Source organism: Artemia sp. Qi Xiang Cuo, chromosome 3 (assembly GCF_049724085.1).
Source record: "Artemia sp. Qi Xiang Cuo chromosome 3, ASM4972408v1, whole genome shotgun sequence".
Taxonomy (NCBI): Eukaryota; Metazoa; Arthropoda; class Branchiopoda; order Anostraca; family Artemiidae; genus Artemia; species Artemia sp. Qi Xiang Cuo.
Window position 1 is genome coordinate 36,803,842 of NC_142796.1, and position 27,442 is coordinate 36,831,283.

Below are 27,442 nucleotides of genomic sequence, written 5' to 3' on the forward strand. Positions count from 1 at the left end.
AATACTTATTTTTTGCCCAAAACCCCCGAAGCGTTTTTTTTTCATTAACTTAATGGTGGTACACACTTTATGTAATGTCACGTAATGATTGCGCAACCATCACTGTCAGAATACCATTTTGACATTTTTTACCCAAAAGCCTCAAGACATTTTCTTTATTATGGCGTTTAATTTTTTCGCTCGAAACACCTTTCATATTTTTTCCCCTACTTCTTGACCCCACCAGGACTGATAAGGTCATTCCTTTCCAATGGCTTTTTGCCTTAACTGGAAGGACTAAACTGTCTTCCGATTATTTTGTATCTGGAACCATATTCTAAAATTAACCTACTGCATGACAGCTAAGATTCCCTATTTCTGCCCAACACTTGAATGATGTACTATTTTCCCATTTTTGATAAGCTCAAGAAGATATTTCTCTCCAGATACTAATAAAGAGAAATGCTCGTCTTACTTTTGCTAAACAATACATCTTGAAAACACAGACATTGTTTATAAAAGTTTTATTATTTCAAATGAAATTGACAAATAATACTAAAAACATAGAAAAAGGCAGTTCAAACACCATAAAAAATAAAGGCTGGAAAAATTGTAATTCCCCCAGTTTCAAACCTATGATACCTTTTAGAAATGAACGTACCTCATACGCCATTCCCACCTCTGAAACAGGTGATTCAACAGCTGTATTGATTTATCGTAATTCCAAAACATTTAGCTTTTCGCATTCCGCTGACTAGAATCATATTTTGATGCCCGAGTTCGCTTGAAAACCCCTGTGCTGAAAAGACACAGTTTTTTTTGGCTAAAATAAATATTTTTGTTATCAGTTTATTTCATAGGACTAGTAGTACCTTTTAGAAACGAGCATGCCTCATACGGCATTCCCACATCTGAAACAGGAGATTCAATATCTGTATAGATTTATCGTAATTCTAAAACATTTAACTATTAGCTTTTTTGGCATTCCGTTGGCTATAATGCTAGTTTTATACCACGATTCGCTTGAAAACCGCATACACTGAAGAAACAAAGTATTTTTTTGGCTAAAATAAATATCTATGTTATCAGTTTATTTTATACCATTAGCAGTATCTTTTAGAAATGAACGTACCTCATACAGCATTCCCGCTTCTGAAACAGGAGATTCAATATTCCTTTAGATTTTCAGAAATTCTAAGAACATTTAACTTTTAGCTTGGACTCTCAATAAATCCGAAGGGGAGGCATGTTGAATTTATAGCCTCAAGTGTATCAACCCTAGTATAACATAACCCATTTAACATAACCCCCGTTCAACTAAACCTCTGTTTAACCCCACCCTTCCAGTGTAGATGTAAATGGGACTCAATTTTATAAACACGCATGTGAACCCGTTTACCTAAATACACGCTCAACAAAATATCTGATTTTTACCGAGCCTCCCCTTGCTTCTGCGCTTACGCAACCCAGGGGACATTCTTCTACAAAAATGGCAAAGCACGCAAAGGCGGGAAAATTCTATTTTGAGAAATTCTTGTTCCAACCCATCCCGCGCACTCTTAATGAAAATATCCATTTCTTCGAGTGGAATGTTAGATTTCACATCATCATCATAATACGCCCCCCCCACCCTTCCCCTTGATATTAGAGTTTAATTTTTACGCAATAAAACATATCGTGAGACTACAATACATATCACTTAATTCCATATTTTTATCGATTGTTTCATGGTATTATATTCACACAATTTCAAATCAATGACACATTTTAGAGACGAACGCACCGTATATGGCATTGTCGTCTCTGAAACAACTCGGTCTGGAGAAAGCCCTATTGATGTTGGGAGGGGAGGCATCTGTGGGGGGAGGAGGACCGTTTTTTCCGTCGCCAGTTCAATTCTGCCTTTTTTTCCAATGTTTTATTTTTTTTTTCGTGGCACAAAGCGGTAATTTTCAATGGTTTTTAAAGTGTTTATTTATTGTTAGCCCGCCTCCGTCCACTGCAGGTATTGCCCCTGTCGCAGGCCACCTCCGAGGAAGTGTCCACCCCTCCGAGCGCTTTGTCTCAGCCCTGACGCAACCGAGGGGGCATTTTTCAGCAAAAATATCAAAACACGCAAAGGGGTGAAATTCTTGTTCCCAACTATCCCACGCACTGCAAGGGAGTTCGGTCAGTGTCAACTCGTTCCGGTGACGGACTCCGGACTTCAGTCAGGTGACAAAGGAGATTAAAAAAATGGTCTTGCTCGAAATAATTTAAAAATTAGTAATAATAGGGAAATTATCATAGAATTTCTAGGACATACCTACCTCTAACGTCACAACATCCCTGTTTCTAGCGCTCAGCTAGCAAGATTCCTTCACCTGACAGACCATCAGGGATTCCAGTCGTTCTATTATTTCTTCTCTATTGCCAAGATTCCCACCCATTTTCGGCATATTGTTTTTCTGGAAGATCCCCAGAATTTCTGTGACCAGGTCTAATATGAACGACCCCATTGTATCTCACAAGCTAGACTCCAGGATCCCATGGGGGAATCCCCCGACCACAAAACACACGCGGGTGCTGCGTTATAACGGTGGTACACACCTTAAGCAATGGCACCTAATGGGAGAGGTTGGAGGATCATCTTGCGAGAAGGATAGATACCTAAAACATTAAAAAGTATACTTATGGCCTAGAGCTTAATGGGGCTGCCGCACTGTTTTCACACTGACACTAGCCGGATCTCCGGGATCTCCGAGAAGACTAAGAGTTTTAAAGGGAAAGTTTCAGGATTTACTGAAGGGATGCTGTGATAAACTGGAACACGCTATGGGCGTGCTGGTTATCAAAATTTTTTATCGTCAGTATTTCAATATTGGTGGAGGGTATTGTATTTAAACTTACATGGCATGCTAAGGTAAAATTTAAAAGTGTTTGGGGCTATCAAATCCCCCGCACCCTTTTTAGTTGCTCTCCAACTAAATTACTTATTTTAGATCTCCTTGTCTTTAACATTGATGGACATTTTTAATTAGCTATAAATTGGTTTTTTTTTCTCAAGACTATACTATCTTTCTATGAGGAAAAAATAAACGTTCAAATGGGGATAATGAGGACAAACGTTCAAATGGGGATAAATCCATTTATTAGACAAACTTCTGTATCTGTTTTCACTGTCTAATACACAGCCACATTGTCTAAAATTGTCAAAACGTCAAATAAAATTTATCTGGGGATACCATACACCTTTTAACCCCTGGGGCAATGGTTATAAAACTAGTAATCTTCCTATTGTTCACATAAGGAGTTTACCATTGAGAAAGAGGGAAATGTATGATCCTAGGTGTGAAAAAACAGCTAAGATGCTAAGGTGAAAAATTCATGGTACTAAGAGGGGGAGTGAAAAAGTAATTGGAGGTCAACGAATCCGCTCCTCTCCTTCCCTTCGACCTTTTAAGATTTTTTTCGTAATTATCAAAAGGTCCAGTATATGTGCATTTAGGGATGATGTAAACCCCTCTTTTTTCCCCGGCTACTGGTACAATTTTTGTAAATCATGCAACTTGCCTATTGTTTGCATGAAAGATTTATAATTGGGAAATGGAAGAATACACGTATATTTGTGCGATTGAGTTATTCTTAGACAAACAATAACACAAACTAACCACAGAACAAAAATAAATAAAAAAAAATTTCAACGCGGTTTACAAAAAAATTCTACCCAATTAATAATCTTAGTCTATGGAAACTTTTTTGTTCTTCTTGCTTTCCTTGCTCTTAAAATTGCTGATAAGTTTTTTTTCTTTTTAAAGTTATTAGGTTCTTTTTCTCAGACACTAAGCAAATCTCATTTCCTAACGACTACTAAAGCCTCTTGAGCGTTGTTGTCGTTTGAGTGACTCTTGAACGTTAACAGCATCTTGTTTGGCATTCTACTATTTGTCTAAGAAACGTTCGTTTGTGCTGCTGCCTATTTCAATTCATTTTTGCAAATTAATTTAAATTTCCCGCGGTGTTCTAACTTAGGAAAAGAATCAAAACCCTGGGAAGTCTTCTATTTATTTTAACTGTTGTTTGACTTAATTCTTATTTACTGGAGGATGAATAGCTTTAAAATTAAAGCAAACATCCCAGATGTCGAAAGTAAGTTAGATAGAAAATAATGCATCAGATTGGTTCTCAGCTAGGCTGGAACAAGTCCCTCTAGCATATTGTAGAAGAAGTAAATTTGCAGTTTTCAGCATAATTTAGAAGAGGGCTAAATAGTATAAACTGAATAGCCCGCCTGCTGTGAATTAGAAGAAGAGAGTTTGCATTTTAAAAAATTTAAAAATAAATTTCTTGTGAATTAGGCTATTGTCTCAACTTATCAGTAGTTGTAGGCCTACCAAACCAATTGTGCTCAAAATCCTCCTCAGGGCCAAACTGTGGTGTTTCCTTTTGTGGATGGTGAAGTTTTCCCCATAGTAGAGTGCAGATGGTCTTGTATCATAATACTAGGCCTATCTTTTCCTGTTTAGCTTAAAGCTTATTCCAATAGGCAATGCAAAGAACTCCCCCTAAAAAAAGTCCTCTGGATCCCACCCTAAATACTAGCCTAATGAAATTGATCCATTTATTCCCATCTTGGCTGGTCAAGCTCTCTATCACAAAGCTCACATGAAAGCTCAAATTCTGAGAATAGGACAATGATCAGTGTTGAAGCTAATATCTTCGTATATTATAATGGATTTCAAGGGGTCCTTTCTCGGAACTCTAAAAAAAGGAAAAAAATGTCCCCAATAAAAAATACTTCCCCTCCCCCTGTCCAAGTTTCTCCTTCCCAAAACTTAGGCATTTACCTCAAAATTTCTCCTAATAGCCCCTTTGAAATAACAAAGATTACTACAATAAGGGTTGCAATTTTCTAAATATTAAAATCAATGTTCTTTCTTAACATTCACTGTGATGGATCTTTGCTAATAGCTGTCGAAGATCAGAAATCAGCAGATATAATACTTAATCTAAAATCTCTTCTGAATACCCCAATTAATTCATCTAAATGGAACCCAAAACAATCCCCAACAAAAATAGTAGTATATAATGTTCTGCTAGAAACACAAATTCAGGAGTTAAAAGAAGGGCTCTCAGATAGGGCTGGTAACACAATCCCTGTAGAAGATGTCACTCAACTGGGTCAACCCAACTCTAATGGATTAAAAACAAGTAGATCTGTCTTATTTATTTACTGAAAGAGAAAATTAATATCCCAGAAAAGTTATTCCTATTTGGGCAAATTAAACCACACGAGGAATACAAGCCAAAGCCTATCCAGTGTCAGAAGTGTCTGAAACTGGGACACACAACAAATAAATGCAATGAGATTCTCATAGCCTGTAGTAATTGTAAAGGCTCCCATCCTAAAGAATTGACAACTTTCAACAACACTCAGCCTACATGTATCAATTGTAAAGTCCCACATGAATCCACCAATAAATTACAATGCTCTTCATATAAGAAAACACTACTAACACTCTAAAAACCAACAGAGAAGGCCATTCCATACCCTTTTGCTGCTATGGAAGCAAATGCTGCCAAATCACACAAAATAAAACCTATATTGAAATCAAATAAATCTCCCAAGCCAAACACTCCCAATGCATCAAGTACTCCTTACAAAACACCATCCTTTAAGCCCCCTAGCTCACATCTCTATCAGAAAGAATCACCAAGCCAACAAGCCTCCTTGCCTAGTGAGATGAGGTTGGCCTGGCACCCCCTCCCAAGAAGAAACACTGCCAGGAATTAATCCCTTAACTGACAAACTGGATGCACAACCAAACATGCAAACCCCAAATATATGCATATTCATTCAAAACTGCAATGCTGTTCAGGCCATGAATATACATCAACAACAGAAAACAAAAATCATTGCTGAATTGGCAAAAATCTACATCCCTGATAATATGCTCATTCAAGCAAAAAAAGATCTTGCTTTACTTTTAACAAAGCTGAACATTGATACGCAGTCATATGAAAAATAAATCAACTACACAACACATATCAATACTCCAGTGGAATGTAAGATCACTTACAGAAAAGAAGTTAAATGAAGTAATATCTTTTATGAATAATAATTCCATTAATATTACTTGCCTCCAGGAAACTCATTTAACCCAAAATCAACAAATTAAGTCTCTGGGATATACTATCCTGAGAAAGGATAAATCATCAGAGGGAAAAGAAGGTGGAGTAGCTTTAATAGTTAAAAATAATATAAAATTCTGTGGCATCAACTTTCCAGATTTTGTAAATGATGTTGATGCAATTGGTATCAGTGTTTGGCTGAATAATACATCCCTAATCATATGTTCATTCAAGCAAAAAAAGATCTTGCTTTACTTTTAACGAAGCTGAACATTGATACGCAGTCATATGAAAAATAAATCAACAACACAACACATATCAATACTACAGTGGAATGTAAGATCACTTACAGAAAATAAGTTAAATGAACTAATATCTTTTATGAATAATAATTCCATCAATATTGCTTTCCTCCAGGAAACTCATTGAACCCAAAATCAACAAATTAAGTCTCTGGGATACACTATCCTGAGAAAGGATAGATCATCAGAGAGAAAAGGAGGTGGAGAAGCTTTAATAGTTAATACTAATATAAAATTCTGTGGCATCAACCTTCCAGATTTTGTAAATGATGTTGATGCAGTTGGTATCAGTGTTTGGCTGAATAATACAAAACTTACATAATAAGCTTTTATAACCCTAATGGCCAAACTACAGATGCCATGGATTTCTTTCGCTATATAAATAATTCTAATATGTTAAAAATATTATTATTTGTGGAGACTTTATTGCTCACATCCCTTTATGGGGGAATAAATCAGCAAATAAAGCCGGTAAGTTCATTGAAAGCATGACTTCAAATAGTATTCAATTAGCTGTTGCTACCCTTCGAAATCTGAATAAATATTTTAACCCCAATAGAGTGACAGTCTCTCTACAATTGACCTAAAAATTGTGTCATTAAATATTTTGAACAAAATTTATATAAATAAAATTGATAGACTATGTGCTGACCACTTTGCCATACTTTGCTCCTTAAACAAACCTGCTGAAACCCTATCACATACCTCCAAATATATCAACACTAAAGCAAATTGGCCTATGTTCCAAAATAAGCTAAATGATGAAATTACAAGTTTCATCCTAAATTCATGAATTTCAAACGCAACAGTTGATAAACATACTGAATTTATGGCATCTTTGCTAATAAATACAGCTTATCATGCTATCCCCAGGACAACACCCATGAAAACCTTCCCTAAACATATTCCCAAAGCATGGTGGACAAATGAGTGCCAAAATAAATGGAGAACAAAAAAGGCAGCTAGGAGAACATTCTTAAAAAAACCATCACCTACTACATATTTAATAAAATTACAAGCAGAATCTAATCTAAAAAGGACCATAATAAATGCCAAATATAATTACTGGAATAATTTTGTAAATAATCACTCCAGAGAAACACATGAGCCAATTACATAAAGTCATAAGCCACATCTGTGGGAAAAAGACTTCCCCCAACCCACTCCTGTATGAGCGTTATACCCATTATGAAAATGATAATGAAAAAGCTAAGCTATTTGCCACTTTTTGTTAATAAGCTAACATCAAATAATTGTAGCAAAATTCCCCCAATTCCTATGAACCCAAGTTACCAACCTTGCCCAGGATCCGAGTATATAACCAGCCCATTTTCAATCCAGGAAATGAACAATGCAATACATCTTATTAGGACCAAGACTATTGGCAGCTATGACAACATACACCCTACATGGATAAAGAATCTCAACCCTTCATACAAACAGGAACTTCTAAATTTTTGTAATCATGCTTGAGCATCTTCTATCTTCCCCAATATATGGAAATGTTCGTCCCTCCTGCCAATCCTAAAGAAAAATAAACCCAAAAATAACCCCGAGTCCTAGAGGCCTATAATGATTACTCTTGTGATGGGGAAAATAATGGAGGATATGATATATTAGCCTACCGTCACCTCTGGTTTGTTGAAAAAAATAACATGATCCCTGACTCTGAAACTGGCTTCAGGAAACATCATTCCTCGACAAATGCTTTTATATTCAACAGATGCTATATATTGTTAACAAATGCAATAAATGAATCATTCTCAAAAAATAATGTCCTAGTTGCAGTTTTCCTAGATTTTGAAGGGGCATATGACAATGTGAACCACCAAATCCTTTTAATTAAACTTGCAAACCTTGGATTACCCCCTAAGCTAGTATCTTTTACAAAATCTTTCATATAATTGTGAAGTTTCATTGTTTGTGTAGGTTCAACCTCTTCACCCCAAAAGACAATAACCAAAGGCCTTCCTCAGGGAGCAGTCCTCAGGTTCCTCCTCATTGCCCTATATCTCTTGGAAATGAACCTCTCCCGCACGAGTCTACAATATGCTAATGATCTGGTACTTTGGTCATTTCGCAATACCTTTGAAATTGCACAGTCAAAGCTGCAAAAGTCAATTTTTCAATGCGAAAAATTCTCTCAACATTCAGATTTACCCATTGCACCTACCAAGTCAAAAATAATCCATTTTAACCAAAGCCGAAATCATGTTAATGCAAGACTAACTCTAAATGGAACAACTATTCCAGAAGATAATCATACTAATTACCTAGGTCTCATGCTTGACCAAAAACTTAATTTCCACCTCCACATTTCAAATACAATCAAAAAATGCTATAAAAAAACATTTATATTAAAAAGACTTCTTTCCACACCCTGGGGCTGTAAGGAGAAAACCTTACTCCAGTTTTATAAATCACATATAAGACCCCATATTGACTATGGGCTCATTGTCTATGGTGCATGTGCAAAGACCCAGATGAAAAAAATTGAAACAATACAAAACAATATAATACGTCTCATATTTGGTCTTAGGAAACCCACAAACACCAAGTTTCTGCTTATGGAGAGTGGATAAACAACAAGAAGGGAGAGACATAGCTTTCATCCGACAAAATATCTAAAGAAAATTTAATCAAATAGCTCACACACCCTGCATAATTCGCCAAGAAATCTAAACATGCATAAAGGCATTGTAGAAGAATATACCGTCATGCAGAAGAAATTTCTTACGCTAACAAAATCTATTGTACCCGCTTTCCCCAACTCCCCTCCATGGACTTGGCCAATTCCCATAATAAATAGTGATTTCTCAAAATGGACTAAATATTTAACCCCCATTGCTTTTGTCCAGAAAAAATTTGCTGAACTTAATACAATTGCCTATAAACACCATTTCCAAATCTTTGTTGAGGGGTCCAAAAAGAATGAGAAGGTAGTAAGTGGTGCCTTCCTTCCTCATCTGAACATTGCAATGGGTGAGATATTGTATAATAATGTATCTATAATGTCTGCAGAGTTAAATGCCATAATCATGGCATTAGAACACCTTATGGAAAATAAACCCTTGATTTCTAATTCAAATAATATTATAGTTTATTCTGACTCTTTATCAAGCCTTGAGTTTCTGTCTTCAGCTCCTCAGTATAAGCTGGATATTGACACTTATCATTGTCTTAGTATTATAGATAATCTTGCTTCAAGTGGCATAAGAACTTATCTTCAGTATATTCCTAGCCACTCTGGTATAAGTGGTAATCATCAGGTTGATGAAATAGTAAAAAAATCCTATAAATACTGACCAGCCAAGTGGGAGACCAATCCCCATTAGAGATATTTACCAATGGAGACTATCAGATATTATGTTTAATAAGAAAAATCCTACTCTTTCCCCCTTTCCCAATAAGTATTTTTCTAAAATTTATCACAGAATTCGTTCCAGAACAAATGGAGTAAACTTTCTTGCATTCTTGTATCAGTTTCCTAATCCCAATCCTAATCCCAAAAAATGCTATAAATATTGACCAGCCAAGTGGGAGACCAATCCCAATTAGAGATATTTACCGATGGAGGCTATCAGATATTAATTTTAATAAGATTAATCCTATCCTTTCCCCCTTTCCCAATAAGTATCTTTCTAAAATTTATCATAGAATTCGTTCTGGAACAAATGGACTAAATTTCCTTGCATTCTCATATAAGCTTTCTAATTCAAGTGGTTCAGTTCCCCTGTCCCCTCTTTGCAAGTATTGTAATATGAATAATGAAACAATTGACCACTGCCTATTTGAATGTAATATGCTGACGTCTGCACAGTATACCTTACATTGTAAACTGTTAAAGTGCTTAAAACACCACAAAATCTCACTATCAGCCAAGAGCCTAGCCGACTATACCTGTACACAGAGCACAGAAATTGATATCTATCATCATATATTTGAACTACTTGAGTCGAAAGATCTACTGAAAGATATCTGATAATATCTAATAAATAAGAGACAACCACGCCAGTAGCTCTGTAGCCCACAGAGTGAAGCAAAAGGAAAAGGGCTAAATAGTATCAACTGAAAAGCCCGCCTGCTGTGAAATAGAAGAAGAAGAAGTTTGCATGAAAGACTACATCACTTTATGTTTAGTTTTATGCTCTTTCACAATTAAATAATTACTTATAGAGAAATTGTATTTTGAGCTCTAGGCTATAGGGCTCAAAACAGCCCATAGCAAACAAAAATGTTAAAACATGTTTCTGATAAAAAGGAGGGTAAAATTCTACTTTAGTTACTTTTGGCTATCTTGGAAAGGGGTTGGGTTAGGAAATTGAAACTTTCAGGGATGGATCTACATGCTAAGGTATGTCCCGGGAAGGTATTTTGAAGTACCTTCCTCCACTCCTTCCCCCTCTATATAAAGGTAAATTACTGCACATTACTAGTTGTTTTAGCTCCATTTCATCCTATATTACTATCATATTTATAAATCACTGCATACCTTACACAACTTCAGCTTTTAACCTTGTTCATTAAAATATATTTCAAAATCCTATTTTCATTTAATGATCCATTTAATTTATTTACTATATAGCTGACATTGCCTATCAAACCTGTTTGTGATGTCACAACTTTGCTTATCATAACCCCTTTATCAGTAGCGTGCAGGTGCCATAGGGTAGAAGACAACTCTGTGTTGATAAGCCATTTAAACTTTATTAATTAGGGAAAGGATTTGACAAGAGATACACCAGTAAAAAAATCCAAATTGTTTTAGAGGACAAATTATGTTCTGAGAAGATGTTTTTATTTTGATAGGTTCATGCGCTCATGAAGGGAAGAGGTTTTTGAAATCCCCCTTCCCCCCAAACTCAAAGTTTTACAAAATTCTACTGTAGAAGCTTTTTAAATTTTTCTAAATCACTAATTTATTGAGGGCTACAAATATCAGAATTGATTTTAGAAGACAAGTTATCTCATGGGAAGATGTTTTTGAAATCGCCCTCCCCAAAACTCAAAAATGTCTAAAATTCTACTTAAGAAGCTTTTTTAAATATTTCTAAAGAACTAATAGATAGAGCGCTACAAATATCAGAATTGACTTCAGAGGACAAATTATGTTATGGGAAGATGTTTTTGAAATCCCCCTTCCCCCCAAACTCAAAATTTTACTGTAGAAGCTTTTTTAAATATTTCTAAAGTGCTAAAACAAAGAGCGCTACAAACATCAAAATCGACTTTATAGGACAATTTATTTCATGGGAAAATGTTTTTGAAATCCCCCTTTGCCCCATACTCATAATTTTCCAAAATTCTACTTTAGAGGCTTTTTTAAATATTTCTAAAGCGCTAAGACATAGAGCGCTACAAACATCAGAATCGACTTTAGAGGACAAGTTATGTCTTGTGAAGATGTTTTTGAACTCCCCCTTCCCCCCCAACTCAAAATTTTCTAAAATTCTACTCTAGAAGCTTTCTAAATATTTCCAAAGCACTAACAGATAACACGCTAAAACATCAGAATCGTTTAAGAGGCCAAATTAATTCTACAATAATTCCCCCATCCCCCCAAACTCAATTTTTTTTGAAATCCCCCTTCACGCCAAACTCAAAATTTTCCAAAATTCTACTTTAAAGGCTTTTTTAAGTATTTATAAAGCACTAATTGATAGAGGGCTACAAACATCAGAATTGGCTTTAGAAGACAAGTTATGTTATTGGAAAATGTTCTTGAAATCCCCCTTCCCCCCTGAACTCAAAATTTTCAAAAATTCTACTTTATAAGCTTTTAAAATATTTCTAAAGCATCAGAATCAACTTCAGAGGACACGTGGTATCACGGGAAGAGGTTTTTAAAATCCACCTTCCCCCCAAACTCAAAATTTTCTAAAATTCTACTTTAGAAGCTTTTTAAATATTTCTAAAGCACTAATTGATAGAGGGCTACAAACATCAGAATTGACTTTAGAAGACAAGTTATGTCATGGGAAAATGTTTTTGAAATACCCATTGAAATTTTGACAAAACAACATTTTACCTTAATTTTCAGTTATCAGTTTCTTTTTCTCTGGCTTTAGTTCTGAAAATCATTTGAGCAGAATTTTAAGCCATATCGATGTTTTATTTCCAAAATTTAGTAAATGTATTCACATATATTTAAAACCTTATAAGTTGGGATTGAGCAAAGTTTTGAAGCTAAAATAATTTTGTTGTACTTCATTTAAACAGAAGATCTATTTTGCAAGGTTCCATTGCTATAACTCAGAGATTTTTAAAGGTCATTCAAAGTTTTTGAAATCCTCCTTACCATTCATCCCATTTCCCCTTCATACTCTAAAATCTGGTTGATAATTTGAAAAGCCTTATTTTCCACGGGGGTAGTTTTTTTTGGGGGGGGGGATTTTCGTGAGGGTATTTCCCGTGGGGGAGGGTATTTTCTGCAGGGAGGTATTTTCCGGCGGGTATTTGCCAAGAACCACAAATTTGATGGTATGAGTTTTATTAAAATCTTTGACTTTTAGGGGTTGTTTCCTTCTTTTACGAAACTCATACAAATTTTTTAGACAGGCAAATTATCAACCAAATTTTAGAGTATGATTCCAGTGCAACAAAATGGTCAGCTTAGATTAGTATAAGCAGGGGCACCGTGAGCAGGTTGCTGACCACCGACCCCGCCCTCCCCCTGCTATCAAATCCCCTTCCAGCTAACCTTTCCACCCTCAAAAGAAAATTTTTATATAAGTTCTAGCATTTTTTACATATTTTAAATCGCGGATGTAAAAAAGAAAAGCAAAGTTTTTCAACATTATAAAATTAAACTATTTGAATATATTTTATGTCTTTGTCTAACAAATACCCGTTTGTCTGGTTTATTTGTCTAACAAATACCCGTTTGTCTGGTTTCCTTGTACAGTCTATAGCAGTGGGTTATTTATAATGCACAAGTACTGAATAATCTATATTTTTTTTGATTATTTTTTTTTGGAAACCCCTTAACATTTTGAGTTGGGTAACCTCATAAAACATATTAAAATTGCTTAATCCTATAATGTTGAAAAATTTTGCTTTTCTTTTTTACATCCGCGATTTAAAATATGTAAAAAATGCTGGAACTTATATAAAAATTTTCTTTTGAGGGCGGAAAGGTTAGCTGCAAGGGGATTTGATAGCAGGGAAGGGGGGCGGGGGCGGTGATCAGCAACCTGCTCGCGGTGCCCCTGCTTATACTAATCTAAGCTGACCATTTTGTTGCAACGTGTTGCACCGGAATCATACTCTAAAATCTGGTTGATAATTTGCCTGTCTAAAAAATTTGTCTGAGTTTCGTAAAAGGGGGACACAACCCCTAAAAGTCAAAGATTTTAATAAAACTCATACCATCAAATTTGTGGTTCTTGGCAAATACCCACTGGAAAATCCCCCCAGAAAATACCTCCCCGCGGAAAATACCCTCACGGAAAATACCCCCCCCCCCCAAAAAAAAAATACCCCCATGGAAAATAAGGCTTTTCAAATTATCAACCAGATTTTAGAGTATGAAGGGGGAATGGGATGAATGGTAAGGAGGATTTCAAAAACTTTGAATGACCTTTAAAAATCTCTGAGTTATAGCAATGGAACCTTGCAAAATAGATCTTCTGTTTAAATGAAGTACAACAAAATTATTTCAGCTTCAAAACTTTGTTCAATCCCAACTTATAAGGTTTTAAATATATGCAAATACTTTTCCTAAATTTTGGAAATAAAACATTGATATGGCTTAAAACTGCTCAAATGATTTTCAGAACTAAAGCCAGAGAAGAAGAAACTGATGACTGAAAATTATTGGTAAAATGTTGTTTTGTCAAAATTTCAATGGGTAATGGGTATTTCAAAAACATCTTCCCATGACATAATTTGTCCTCTAAAAACGATTCGGTTATTTTTACTGGTCTATCTCTTGTCAAATCCTTTCCCTACTTAATAAAGTTTAAATGGCTTATCTACACTTGCCACCTGCATGCTATCCTTAAGTGCTTATGATAAACAAAGTTGTGACATCACAGACCCACTTTCATTATACCATAACCAAAGTCAGCAGGAGTAGAAAATTAATTGGCTTATAATGGAAATAGTATTTTGAAATACATTTTAATGAACAAGATTAAAAGCTGAAGTTGTGTAAGGTAAGCAGTGATTTATAATTATAATAGTAATATAGGATCAAATATGAGCTAAAACAACTAGTAATGTGCAGTAATTTACCATTATATAGAGGGGGGATGATTGGAGGTAGGTACTTCAAAGTACCTTCCCGGGACATACCTTAGCTCATACATCCATCCCTGAAAGTTTCATTTTCCTAACCCAACCCCTTTCCCAGATAGCCAAAAGTAACTAAAGTAGAATTTTACCGGGGTTAGGTTAGGAAACCAAAATTTTCAATAATGAATCCAGGGCAAAAAACAAAATCTAGGAAGATATGCCAAGCTTCTATGTTAACCCTTCTCTTATTTCTAAGTCTTAGAAATTTGCCTACTTCAATCAATCAGTTTGTTCAAATGAAATGCAGAAAAAATAACAGCACTTTAGACACCCACAAAGGCTCTTTGGCCTGTGAGAGTAGGACAGGACGATGCCTAGGCTATTGAATTTTGATAAAACAACATTTTACCATAATTTTCTGTTATCAGTTTCCTTTTCTCTGGTTTTAGTTCTTGAAATACAATTCCTGTTATATTAGCAGAATTTTAAGCCATATCAATGGTTTTTCTGTTTAAATTTGGGAAATGTATTTATTCATTTTTCAAACCTCATAAATTGGGACTAAACAAAGCTGTGAAGTTGAAAACAGTTTTTTTGTACTTCATTTAAGCAGAAGACCTATCTCGAAAGGTTTCACTTTTACAACACAAATATTTTTAAACATCATCAAAGCTCAGGGCCCTCTAGAGAGAAAAGGAGTAGAGCTAGATGCTTCTAAATACATTCCCTGGACATAGGCCACTTTATTCTGTAGACCCAATCTCTGAAAGTTTCATTTCCTTATTCTAAGCAGCTTGTATAGAATTTTACTACCTGAAAATACAATGTGTATTAATTGAATAGAATTTCAAGCCAGATCAATGGTTTTTTTTTCTAAATTTAAGAAACGTATTTGCAAATCTTTGAAACCTTATAAATTGGGATTGAGCAAAGTTGTGAAGCTAAAAACACTTTTCTTGTACCTCATATAAGCAGAAGATCTATTTGGCAAGGGTTTACTTTTATAACACAAATATTTCTAAGGTCAGTGCCCTCTAGAGGGAGAAGGAATGGATTTAGGTTCTTCAAAATACTTTCTTGGGACATATTTTAGTCTGTAGATCCATCCCTGAAAGTTTTATTTTTCTAGCCTGACCCCTTTCCAAGATTGCAAAAAGCAGCTCATCTAGATTTTTACCTTACCTTTGGGGACCTTATTAAGGGCTCAAAATATAGGTTGAAACTTTCTGCATGTCTTGAGGGGGTGTTGAACAAATACAAAAGGTGCTTTGTGCATACTGCTACTAATTCTAGTACTACTACTATTGCTACTGTCCTAAGGGTATATTTACAATTCCTTGGGAACAGATATAGGTATTAAGTTGAAACTTTCAAAGTGTGTTGACGAGGCTGTTTAAATAAATATGGACATTAAAAGAGTTCTGCAATAGATCTGGAATGGCTAGGGGCATTAAGGGACACTTGTGGCTGCTATTGCAACTACCTGGAACTGCAACTGTAACTACTTCTAACTGCTACTACCATTACTACTCCTACTATTACTACTACTATTAAAAATTTCAAGCAAAGTTGAGCAGGATGTAAAACAATCAAAATAAACTAGACTATGTGTAACCAGATAGTTGAAGGGAATTTTGTTCAATGTCCCAAATACCTCCTAGGCAATATTCTAAAATCTGGATTCTAATAAAGAATAACAGGAAAGATTTAAGACTAAGACAGGTCTATGTTTTGTTTTAAATATAAGCTAGGATTTAGCTTGTTTTTACATTGTGGCAGGTCTTGCTTCATTTTGTACTAAGTCTGTTGTCAGATTCTACTTATTTTTTTCTTGTGCCATCTCACAACTTCATTCATTTTTGTACCAGGTTTTCCAATTTCTATAGCCTAAACTTTGTCTTTACCAATTCAGAGACTTACAAAAAATCTTTTCTTTGAAATGAATCAGAAACTTTGTTTTTATCTCAAATCATTCTGCAGTTTGGGCTTAGTTTGGTTTTGAACTGAGTTTGAGTACCTTTGCACAATTTTTATGAACAAGATGCAGCATTTCTGCCTTTGTACTAAAAAGCTGGGATATGGAGGAGGAAGGTTGGGGTGGAGGTGTTGGGGGGTCAGTGCCCTTTTTTCATATCTCTAATTGTTCATATTGAAATACTTTGTATTATTCTAGTTTCAACAAGGTGGAGCATGCCCAACTTTTCAACTAAAAAATAAAGGCAAAGAATGAACTAATTAAGTAATTTGGGGCTACTTGGTTTGTGTGGGTGAATGCCTACTGATATTTTAACTTTTGAACAATACCATCACTGCAATTGCCCTGTGTGGGCAGTGTTTCCCTCTTGGATTTTGAACACATATTTGTATCTTATGGAAAAAATAAAAGATTAGATTAATCTTACTCCCCCCAACTAGACTCTGAAAAATTATTTTTTATATCTTCATTTAAAAAAAAGATTGAAGACAAATCTTGCCTCCCCCTCTAAATTTTTGTGAATTGCTACCCTTGAAAGCCTTGGGGGCTATTAGGTGCCAAAGCCACCAAAGGGAGAGATGGTTAGCCACTAATAATTTTGGACCCTGTAAAATAGCACGAAGAACTTTCAATTTTCAATCATATGAACCCATTTCCAAGCTTATAAGACCACCTATTCTATGGAAAATGGTCAAGCAATAAATAAATGAATAATATACAGGGAACAAACCACTCATCACCAAGCTATTACCACTGCATTGAGTCTGAAAATGTATCTTTGAAGCAATGGTGAAGCTAGGGTTTTGAGTTTGGAGGGGTGATATAAAGAGTGTGTCAATACAATCAGTGTGCTGACAAATGCAGACACATAACTTAAGACACCCAAAGTTTCAAGTTGTTGTCACTTTGTGCTGATGTCTTGGAACTTTGGGAGGGGGCAAGTCCCCCCTTCCCTTATCTGCAACCCTGCTGTGAAGAGTGGATCCATTCCATAAAAAAAGGCACTGGGGGTAGGGGGGCTTGTTCTATCCCATCAGCTTGAATCATAGGCTATAAGGAATATTGAAACATTAGGGTGAATCAGGGCAAGTCCAACACCATAACATGTTTTTTCTGTTAACTTGACTCAAGATTTATTTTTACATGTATCTTGGAACATCTTCTATCAACTTATTTTTACAGCAGTTTCTTACATTATGCACTTTCTGATTTTCACATATATTGTGCATGCAACCCATCACCAGACTTCAAAGTTGGTGCAGTCTGCTTTGTTGACTTACCCCAGTTTTGGGGGAAGTGCAACATACCATACTAGCTTTTTCCAACAATATGTCAAAATAATATGACTTTGCCATCTTAAAGGGCATCAAGGAATCACTATAAGTTCATAAGCAAACAGTTTTTATGTCAAACTGACTGGCATCAAAACCTCACTTGTTTCTGCCACTGTGGGGTACCTCCAACAGTGTCAGACTTACCCAACAGGTAAATGTTACAAGTATCTTAGCCAAGGTGCATGAATCACTGAATGTAAATTATTGCTTGTATTTTTAAAAAAGAAAAACATATCACACAAATTATGGTTTGACTTCAGATACTAAAATTGACTCATAGGTGTTGTAGCTTACATGTATAGGCATAAAACAAAGATTTATGCCTATACATGTAACTGCTTGGCAGTGGCTGCCTTGTACAACACAATAATCTAACATATTTAGAGTATTTCAAATGGTATGGTTCCCACTAACTTGATTGGTCCTGCAAAAATATATTTGTCATCCACAGTATCAATATCTTCTTTCTTTGGGCAATTGAATGAGTAGGGGACACAGCTCAAGCAGTGAAGAAACTTGAGCCTAAATTTTCTCTTGTCAAGAAAGTCTATAACCCTCTAGAAAACTTCCCATGTACCAAACTTGTTTGTCATTCCTGGCATTATATCTAACTGCACAGTACTCATTTAACTTGGGAATAATCTTTTTCTTACTGGGAGTCTCCATGCCATCACTGTCACTTTCTTGAGTGGTATTTTGGATGCTCCAATCATCCTCATCAAAGCCAAGTTTAAGGCTGATATCTGATTTACTATTGTTCAAGTCTCTATTTGCTTTCCTATTAGGAAGAATTTTTTTTTGATTTCGGGCCCTTCCCATCTGAACTTTTCCTAATCCCATTGCCTTTTGCTTTCAGATTTTCTTCCCTCTCAAGTACCTCTAGGTGTTCTTTTAATGATATCACTTCTGCCTCTCTTGCAATTTTCTTCTGTTTTTCTATTCCTGAAACTGATGGTAGTTTTGGCTGCTTGATTGAGTCAAGAAGAATCTCTTCAAAAGTTTTTGATTGGTTGCCCAACAACTTCCTTGGACTAACAGTAACAGAAATGGTAATTTTTACTAGTTCAGTGTTGACAATGGTTGTGTCTTTAGATGTGCTTGCCTTTTCCTCTTGTTCCTTTCTCATTTGTCCATTGTATCTCAACTTGGCAGGTTCAAACTTGCTATGGTCAATTAGGGATGGGTTTACTCTCATTGAAACACTCAGATCAAAGATTCCAGTTGCTTTGAATAACTTTTTGATCAAACTAGGAGTGAGATAGGTATCCCTTACCTTTGATAAGAGATATACAAAATACTTCTTTGACAGAATGTTGCCAGGGTGATCCCTCTGCCATTTCACAAGATTCAAATCATAAGACACTTTCATTCCCTTGAAAACCACTTCATCAAGATGTTGAAGCACATGGAGGTAGCTTGAGAATTGTCATGTTATTTTTGTCTGCAAGTTTGACAAGAGCAACAGAAAGATGTGAGCCATGTCCTTCTAAGATGAGGAGTGCTGTTCCCTTTACATGAGGAAGAAATTGGAATTCAAACAAGTTCATACAGAGATCAGACATCATCCATCCTTTCTTAGTAGATGAGTAAAATGCACCAGGGTAAGCTCCATCTACAGGTATCCAGGAGATCCAGGTATTTTTTTGCAGAGAAAGCTATTGAAGGGGGAGTTTTTCTCCATTTTCACTGATACAAGCCAAGATAGTTGAACTTTTGTGTCCATTACCACCTGTTCTGGAGTGTCTGGTAAGCCTTTGGCTCCAGCAACTTTTCTGTTGCCAGGGTCCCTGCAGAAAGATGTCTTGTCCAAATTTAACTAGCACTGGGGCTTGTCAAGAATATGAATTGGCATGACAGTTTCATGCAACAACTCATGCAAATCATACATATGAAGGGGTCATATTAGCTGCAAAAGTCTTTTGTTTTCTAGTCTTTTGGGTTTCTTTAGTGAAATTTTGTTTCAGCACTTCAACACTACCCACCAGTCATGACCAGGTTGGTTGTCCTTAAATCTTGTTTGAACTTTATATTCTTGATGAGATAGTCTTGGAATTGGTCAAGAAATTCCTGCTTGCTGAGACCCATGCCCCACTTTTCAAGTATTCAAAGATCCTGAGCCATATCTTTTTCTATTTCAGTGGGAATGTCTTGGCTCCTCCCTCCACCGCAAATTGGCTTTTTGAATTCTGTCTTCTTCATAAGATGGTCATGCAAGGTAGTGTGCAGTATCTGAAAAACTTTGGAGGCCTGTAGCATAGACATTCTATTTGAAGATATATCTGCTAGTGCGTTTGTAACTGAGTTGCATCATATGTTCCTCCAACCCCATGTTGTGTTTTCTAAACATAATTTTTAGGCATCTAGAAAAGACAAAGGGAGTATGAATGAATTGGTGAATTTATTTGAAGGGGAATTATGAATGAATGGATGAATTTATTCTAAAATTTGTCACAAGTAAAGGTTAAGATGGAAAAAACAATAATACAGGAGAAAAATAAACGTGGACAGGCAAAGAACTACAATGCATGAATGATCAACACAACACTACATTCCACTAAGTAAGTAGAGCCATCACAGGATGGTATCAATGTTTAGTAACATGGGGTAAATCTGACAGCCCTGCCAAACTTCCCCCATAGGGGGAAAGTTGAACATGTCGGACTTTCCCAGATGGGCTTTTTTGGGGTAAGACCAACACCCCTCTTATCTCTTCAACTAATAATGTTAGCTTGTTTAAACAAACCAGGAAAATGCCCCTGGTCTTCTAGTTTCTAAGAAATGAAAACAAAATTCTCTATCTCACTTACTTTATAATCTGCACAAGTTAAAGTAAAGTCAGTTACCAATGCTCCTAAAAAATCGCTGACTAATAAAACTTCCAAAACCTTCTGACTGGAAGGCATGCTAACTCTGCTGGAACCTGATGCTGCTGTTGCCTACTGCTATTAATATGCAAGAAAATATGAAAGCCTCCCATAGATACATTGGAACATAGACGAGTTGGAGGTTGGTGTTGGAATTTCCCTGATTCACCCTATATTTACAATAAAATGAGCCTCTTCCCAGGTTCTTATAACCCTTTATTCTGTCTCCAAGGGAAAAAATAATGTATAGCAGACATGTTGTTCTTTTCCAAATCAGTAATTCTGCATTGACTCTGATACATGCTAGAAAGTGAGAATGCATTGTTGTATACAAAGTACTAATAACAGGTTTAAACAGCCACAGAGGGATAACCCCCTTCCCCTAAGAATATAAAATCTGCAACACATGCACTAAGAAAATGTTTGAAAATTATGTTTTCAAAATCTAACATGCTTGTATCAAAAACATAATCTTGGCTATCACCAATCCCCTCCCTCCTCACCTACAATAGGAATAATACATTTTTTTGCCTATGTTGAAGCAGCTTTAGTTCACAAAAGCAATTTTTAGGCGGCAGCTTTTATTATTATTTTTTTATTTTGTTATTATTTTAGAATCTATTTTAGAGAAATTTATTATTATTCATTATATTATGCTCGATTTAAACATATTATAACACATGTTTGATCACATTTCATGGGTTTGGCTATATTTTATTGTTATTGATATATAAATATTTTAGAGGAACTTATATTTTTTGGGAGTTTAACCAGGGCTATTATTTTAAAGAAAATATCTGTTTGAAAATGATGTTTTCATCAGTCCAGCCTTCTCACATTAAAAATTTTGTCTGTTGCCCCTCTCTCTCTACCCTACTTAAAACTGAAATGATACATTTTGCTATACATGGCAAATAACCAATGATGGAGTTATATTTCTCCTACTGTGAAGTAGCTTTAGCATGCAGAAGCAAGTTTTATATTGCAGCTTTATTATTATTTTAGAGTTATGAATTTATTATGTGTTTTAGAAAGGAAAGTATTGTAATTGATATGTTGTTAGAGAAAGATTTGTATTTTTGGAGTTTGATTGTTGTAGAAAAAAAAATTGTTGGAAAATGATGTTTTCATCAGTCCAACCCTCTCTCACTACCCCCCCTGACATAAAACTGAAATTAAACCTTTTTGCAATTGCAAATAACCATCTATGCAGCCTTTTCTGCCCATTGTGAAGCAGCTCTAGTTCACAGAAATCAGTTTTAGATAGCAGCATTGATTATTATTTTGGAAAAAGTTTGGAAGAATAGGAAGATTAGTCTGCAAATTAATATTAGAATACTGGAAGCTACAGTAATGATGGTGGTCAAATATGGTTCTGAAGCATGGGTGCTCTGAAAAGTGGAAGAAGATTTGCTGGATGTTTTCCAGAGAAATTACCTATGGATTGTTCTGGGCACCCAGCTGACTGACCATATTTCAAATAGTAAACTGTATTAAAAGTTGTTTAATCCTGCTTTCTAGGACTATAATGAAATTGCTTGGGCATGTTCTGCAGATGAAGGATGACAGATTGCCAAAGATTGTCCTTTTTGGCCAACTATCTAGGGCTAAAGGGAAAGCAGGTTGTCTGCAGTTGGGGTGGGAGGATGTCACAAAGAAAGATTTAAAGGAAACGGGAACTTCCTGGGAGGGTGTAAAGAGAGAGGCTTTGAATGGAGTGGGATGGAGGAGGAGCATTCATAGCTGTGTTGGCCACAGGCAGCTGCTGTGGTGAGTTGTTAATAGTAGTAGTAGTAGTAGTTACTATGTCATTTTATGTTTAAAAAAATTTACTGATATTTATCATCTTGTTTTTGATTATTATTATCATTATGTTGTTACTGTAGATAAATTTATTTTGTTTAGAGGTTTATTATTTTTGAGAAAATATATTTTAAAAATAATATCTGCCATCAGTCCAAGCCTTTCATAGGCAGCGCAATAGCGCTGCTTAAGTAAAGAACGATGTTGCCACAATGTGTCATTTATTTTTATTTATTTTTTTCCTCAATACCTGGGCACTTCGTATCGAAGGAGTTGTTGCAGAACTTTGAAAAGGGCTCATCCGATTGGAAATTAGAGTGGCTAGTGCCCTTTTTAATAGTCGAAAGTGATTGGAGGGCAACTAGCCCCCCCCCCCCTCCCCTACGCCCATCATTCCTCCAAACATCCAATCAAAATTTTGAGATAGCCATTTTGTTCAGCATAGTTGATTTCCAGATAGAAAATATGTTTTTGAGGAGGACACTCCCCCACAACCCTTGGGGCAAGGGTTTTAAGTTATGCCCTGAGGGCATATAAAAACAATGTTGGCACAACGTATCATTTATTATTTTTTTCCTTTAGAGAGGGCACTGGGCATATTGAAGAAGTTGTTGTAGACACTTCAGAAAGGGCTCATTCAATTGGAAATTGGAGTGGATTGTACCCTTTTTAATAGTAAAAAATGATTGGAAGGCAACTAACACCCCTTCCACGCCCACCATTTCCCGAAAACACATCCAATCAAAATTTTGAGATAGCCATTTTGTTCAGCGTAGTTGATTTCCAGATAGAAATTATGTTTTTGAGGAGGACACCCCCACAGCCTTCAGGGCAAGGGTTGTAAGCTATGCCGTGGGGGCATATAAGGTTTTTATAGAAGGCGTTGTCGTAGAAACTTCAAAAAAGGCTCATTTGATTAGAAATTCAAAGGGCTAGTGCCCTTTTGATAGTCGAAAATGATGGGAGGGCAACTAGCCCCCCCCCACGCCCATTATTCCCTCAAGCACATCCAATCAACATTTTTGAGATAGCCATTTTGTTCAGCGTAGGGGATTTCCAGATATAAATTATTTTTTGAGGAGGACACTCCCCCACACCCCTCAGGGCAAGGATTATAAGTTATGGCCTGGGGACATATAAGGTTTTTATGGAAAGCGTTGTCGTAAAAAGTTAAAAAAAGGCTTATTCTATTATAAATTCAAAGGGCTAGTGTCATTTCTAATAGTCAAAAGGGACTGGAAGGCAACTAACCCCCCTCTCACGCCAACCTTTTCCCCAAAGCACATTCAATCAAAATTTTTAGATAGCCAGTTTATTCAACATAGTTTTAAGTTCTGTAAATTAGGTCTTTGAGGATGACAACCTCCTACAGCCCGCAGGACAAGGATTGTAAGTTATGCCCTGGGGCATATAAAGTTTTTATAGAACGCGTTGTTTTAGAAACTTCAAAAAGTGCTCATTTGATTAGAAATTGAAATGGCTTGTGTCCTTTTTAATAGTAGAAAGTGATTGGAAGGCAACTGGCACCCCTTCCATGCCTACCATTTCCCCAAACACATCCAATCAAAATTTTGAGATAGCCATTTTGTTCATGAAGTTTAAAGTTCAGGTCTTATACCTTTGAGCAGGACACTTCCCCCACAGTCTTCAGGGCAAGTGTTATAGGTTATGCCCTGGGGGCATATAAGTTTTTATTGAAATCTTTGTTGCAGAAACTTGAAAAAGGGCTTATTCGATTGGAGGTTCAAAGGTCTAGTGCCCCTTTTAATAGTCGAAAGTAATTTGAGGGCAACTAGCCCCCCTCTCTCGCCCACCTTTTCCCCAAACACATCCAATCAAAATTTATACATAGCCATTTTGTTCAGTGTTGTGGATTTCCAGAATAGAAATTATGTTTTTGAGGAGGACACTCCCCCACAGCCCTCAGGGCAAGGGTTGTAAGTTATGCCCTGGGGGCATATAAGGTTTTTATAGAACGCGTCGTCGTAGAAACTTCAAAAAGGGCTCATTAGATTGGAAATGGAATTGGCTAGTGCCCTTTTTAATTGTCGAAAGTGTTTGGAAGGCAATTAACACCCCTTCCACGCTCATCATTTCCCCAAATACATCCAATCAAAATTTTTAGATAGCCATTGTTCCACGCAGTTTAAAGTTCAGGAAAGTATACCTTTGAGCAGGACACTCCCCCCACAGTCTTCAGGGCAAGGGTTATAAGTTATGCCCTGGGGGCATATAAGGTTCTTATTGAAAACTTTGTCGTAGAAACTTCAAAATGGGCTTATTCGATTAGAAATTCAAAGGGCCAGCGCCCCTTTTAATAGTCGAAAGTGATTTGAGGGCAACTAACCCCTCTTTCACGCCCACCTTTTCCCTGAACACATCCAATAAAAATTTTTATATAGCCATTTTATTTAACGCAGTTGAAAGTTTTGGAAATTAGGTCTTTAAGGATGACAACCCATCCTCCCCCAAAACCCCCAGGGCAAGGGTTTTAAGTTATGCCCTGGGAGCGTGTAAAGTTTTTATAGAAAGCGATGTTCTAAAAACATCAAAAAGGGCTCATACAATTGAAAATTGAAAGGGCTAGTGCCCTTTTAATAGTCGGAAGAGATTGAAGGACAACTAAACCCCCTCTCACACCCACCATATCCCCAAGCACATCCAATCAAAATTTAGGGATATCAATTTTGTACAATGTAGTCGAAAGTTTTGGAAATTAAGTCTTTTAGGATGATAACCCCATCAGAGCCCTCAGTGCAAGGGTTGTAAGTTATGCCCTGCGGGCATATAAGGTTTATATAGAAAGTTGTTGTAGAAATTTCAAAAGGGGCTCTTTTGATTGTAAATTGAAATTGTCCTTTCTAATAGTCGAAAGTGAGTGGACAGTAACCAACCGCGCTTTCAAACACATCATGTTCCCAAGCACATTCAATCAAAGTTTAGAGATAGCCATTTTGTTCAATGTAGTTGAACAAAATGTTGTAGAAATTTCATAGGGGCTTCTCTCACGCCCACCATTTACCCAAACAAATCCAATCAACATTTTGGGATAACCATTTTGTTCAATGCAGTTGAAAGTTCTGGAAATTAGGTCTTTGAGGATTACAAACGCTCACAGCCCTCAGGGCAAGGGTTGTAATTTATGCCCTAGGAACATATAAGGTGTTTATAGAAAGGGTTGTTGTAGAAACTCATATAGGCTCATTCGATTTGAAATTGAAAGGCCCAGTGCCCTTTTTAATACTCAAAAGTTATTGGAGGACAACTACACCCCCCCTCACGCCCACCTTTTCCCCAAACTTGACTTGACTTGACTTGCTTTATTTACTACTAATTAAAAAATAAAATATATACAAGCAACCGCCAGGATAAGGCTAAAAAATCCTTATGAAATACGGCTTAATACAAATAATTAAAAAAAACAAAAAATTATAATTCACAAAAAAAAAAGACATGAAAAAAAAAAAAAAAAAAACTTTAAAACTCTCTCTCTCAAAAAAAAAAATAATACCAAAAACTATGAAGAAAAAAAAAAAACATTAATTATGACAATAATAATAAATTACCTCCCCTCTCCCAATAAATGTTTTTTTACTTTTACTTTAAACGACCCAATGTGTTCAGCTTCCCGAACGCCAACTGGGATATCATTCCAAATAGCCGGAGCCAAATACCGAATCCCGAAACCTGCACGTGTGGTGTCTCGATACTCAACAGTAAAATTGTTCGCCTCTCGAGTCGCTTACCTGTGGAGTGAACTATTTAGGCAACCAAAAATTGTAAAAACCGGAGGAAAGACATCATTTAAATATCTCTAGGCGAAAATATCATATAGGTCATCGCGACTACGACAAATGCTAAGCACACTTAAATTTTTTAGCCATCACATGGTATCATTCACATTTTCTATATAATTCCCAAGAAGACGTACTGTATTATTTTGTAAAATCTGCACTCTTTTGAAATTTGCATAAAAATTGATAGACCAAATGACACAACCATAAGACATATACAGCGTAACAATACTATGATACAATAATAAAAGAACCGACAATGGTGAAAAATGCTTCAAACGACGCAAAATTCCAAGACCTCTAGCAACTTTAGCTGCAACAAGATCACTATGGTGCTGCCAAGACAAATTACAATCAAGCTGGAAGCCCAAATAACACACCTCATGCACCTGTGACAAAGGCTTATCATTAAAAAATATCCCTCCATCAACACTCGGAGGCTTACCAACTCTCCTAAAAATCATAAAATTAGTTTTTTTAACATTCACTGACAAAAGGCTTAAACTCTTAAATACATAAAATGACTTTAAAACCCTATTTACTTTCAACAATAGATCATCAATCATTTCACTAGACATAGTTAAAGCAGTATCATCCACAAAAGTCGTGATAAAACACTCCGGTAACTAAAAACGCATTGAATCAACATACACAAGGTACAGAAGTGGTCCCAAGACAGATCCCTGAGGTACACCGCACTTCACTTGATAGGCAGAAGAAAATGCATCATTTAAAACAAATTGAATAGATCTTCCAATTAAAAAATTATCAAACCATTTCAGATAATTACCACGAACTCCAAGGGACTGTAGACGTTTGAGTAAAATTCTAAAATCCACTGTATCAAACGCCTTTCCAAAATCAGTAAAAACAGTCAAAAAGATTTCACCACGTTCAAAGCATCTATTTACAATATCACAGAGAGAATGCACGGCGTCCGACGTCGAGTGACCTTTCCTCAAGCCGAACTGAGTTTCACTTAACATCCCTGTTTTCGTAAGGTAATCATACAGCCTTTTATGTACAATTTTTTCAAATATTTTTG

The 27,442-nt window shown here is 36.0% G+C and overlaps 1 protein-coding gene across 1 annotated transcript in view; it reads left to right on the top strand.

The window, feature by feature from the left end:
- The first annotated feature begins 3,989 nt into the window (after positions 1–3,989).
- Positions 3,990–27,442, top strand: part of LOC148954061 (uncharacterized) — a 148,072-nt gene continuing 124,619 nt past the window's right edge. The window contains exon 1 of the mRNA XM_089085776.1: positions 3,990–4,107. Within this exon, the coding sequence (XP_088941902.1) occupies positions 4,065–4,107 (43 nt within the window). The 5' untranslated portion in view covers positions 3,990–4,064. The remainder of the gene's footprint in view (positions 4,108–27,442) is intronic.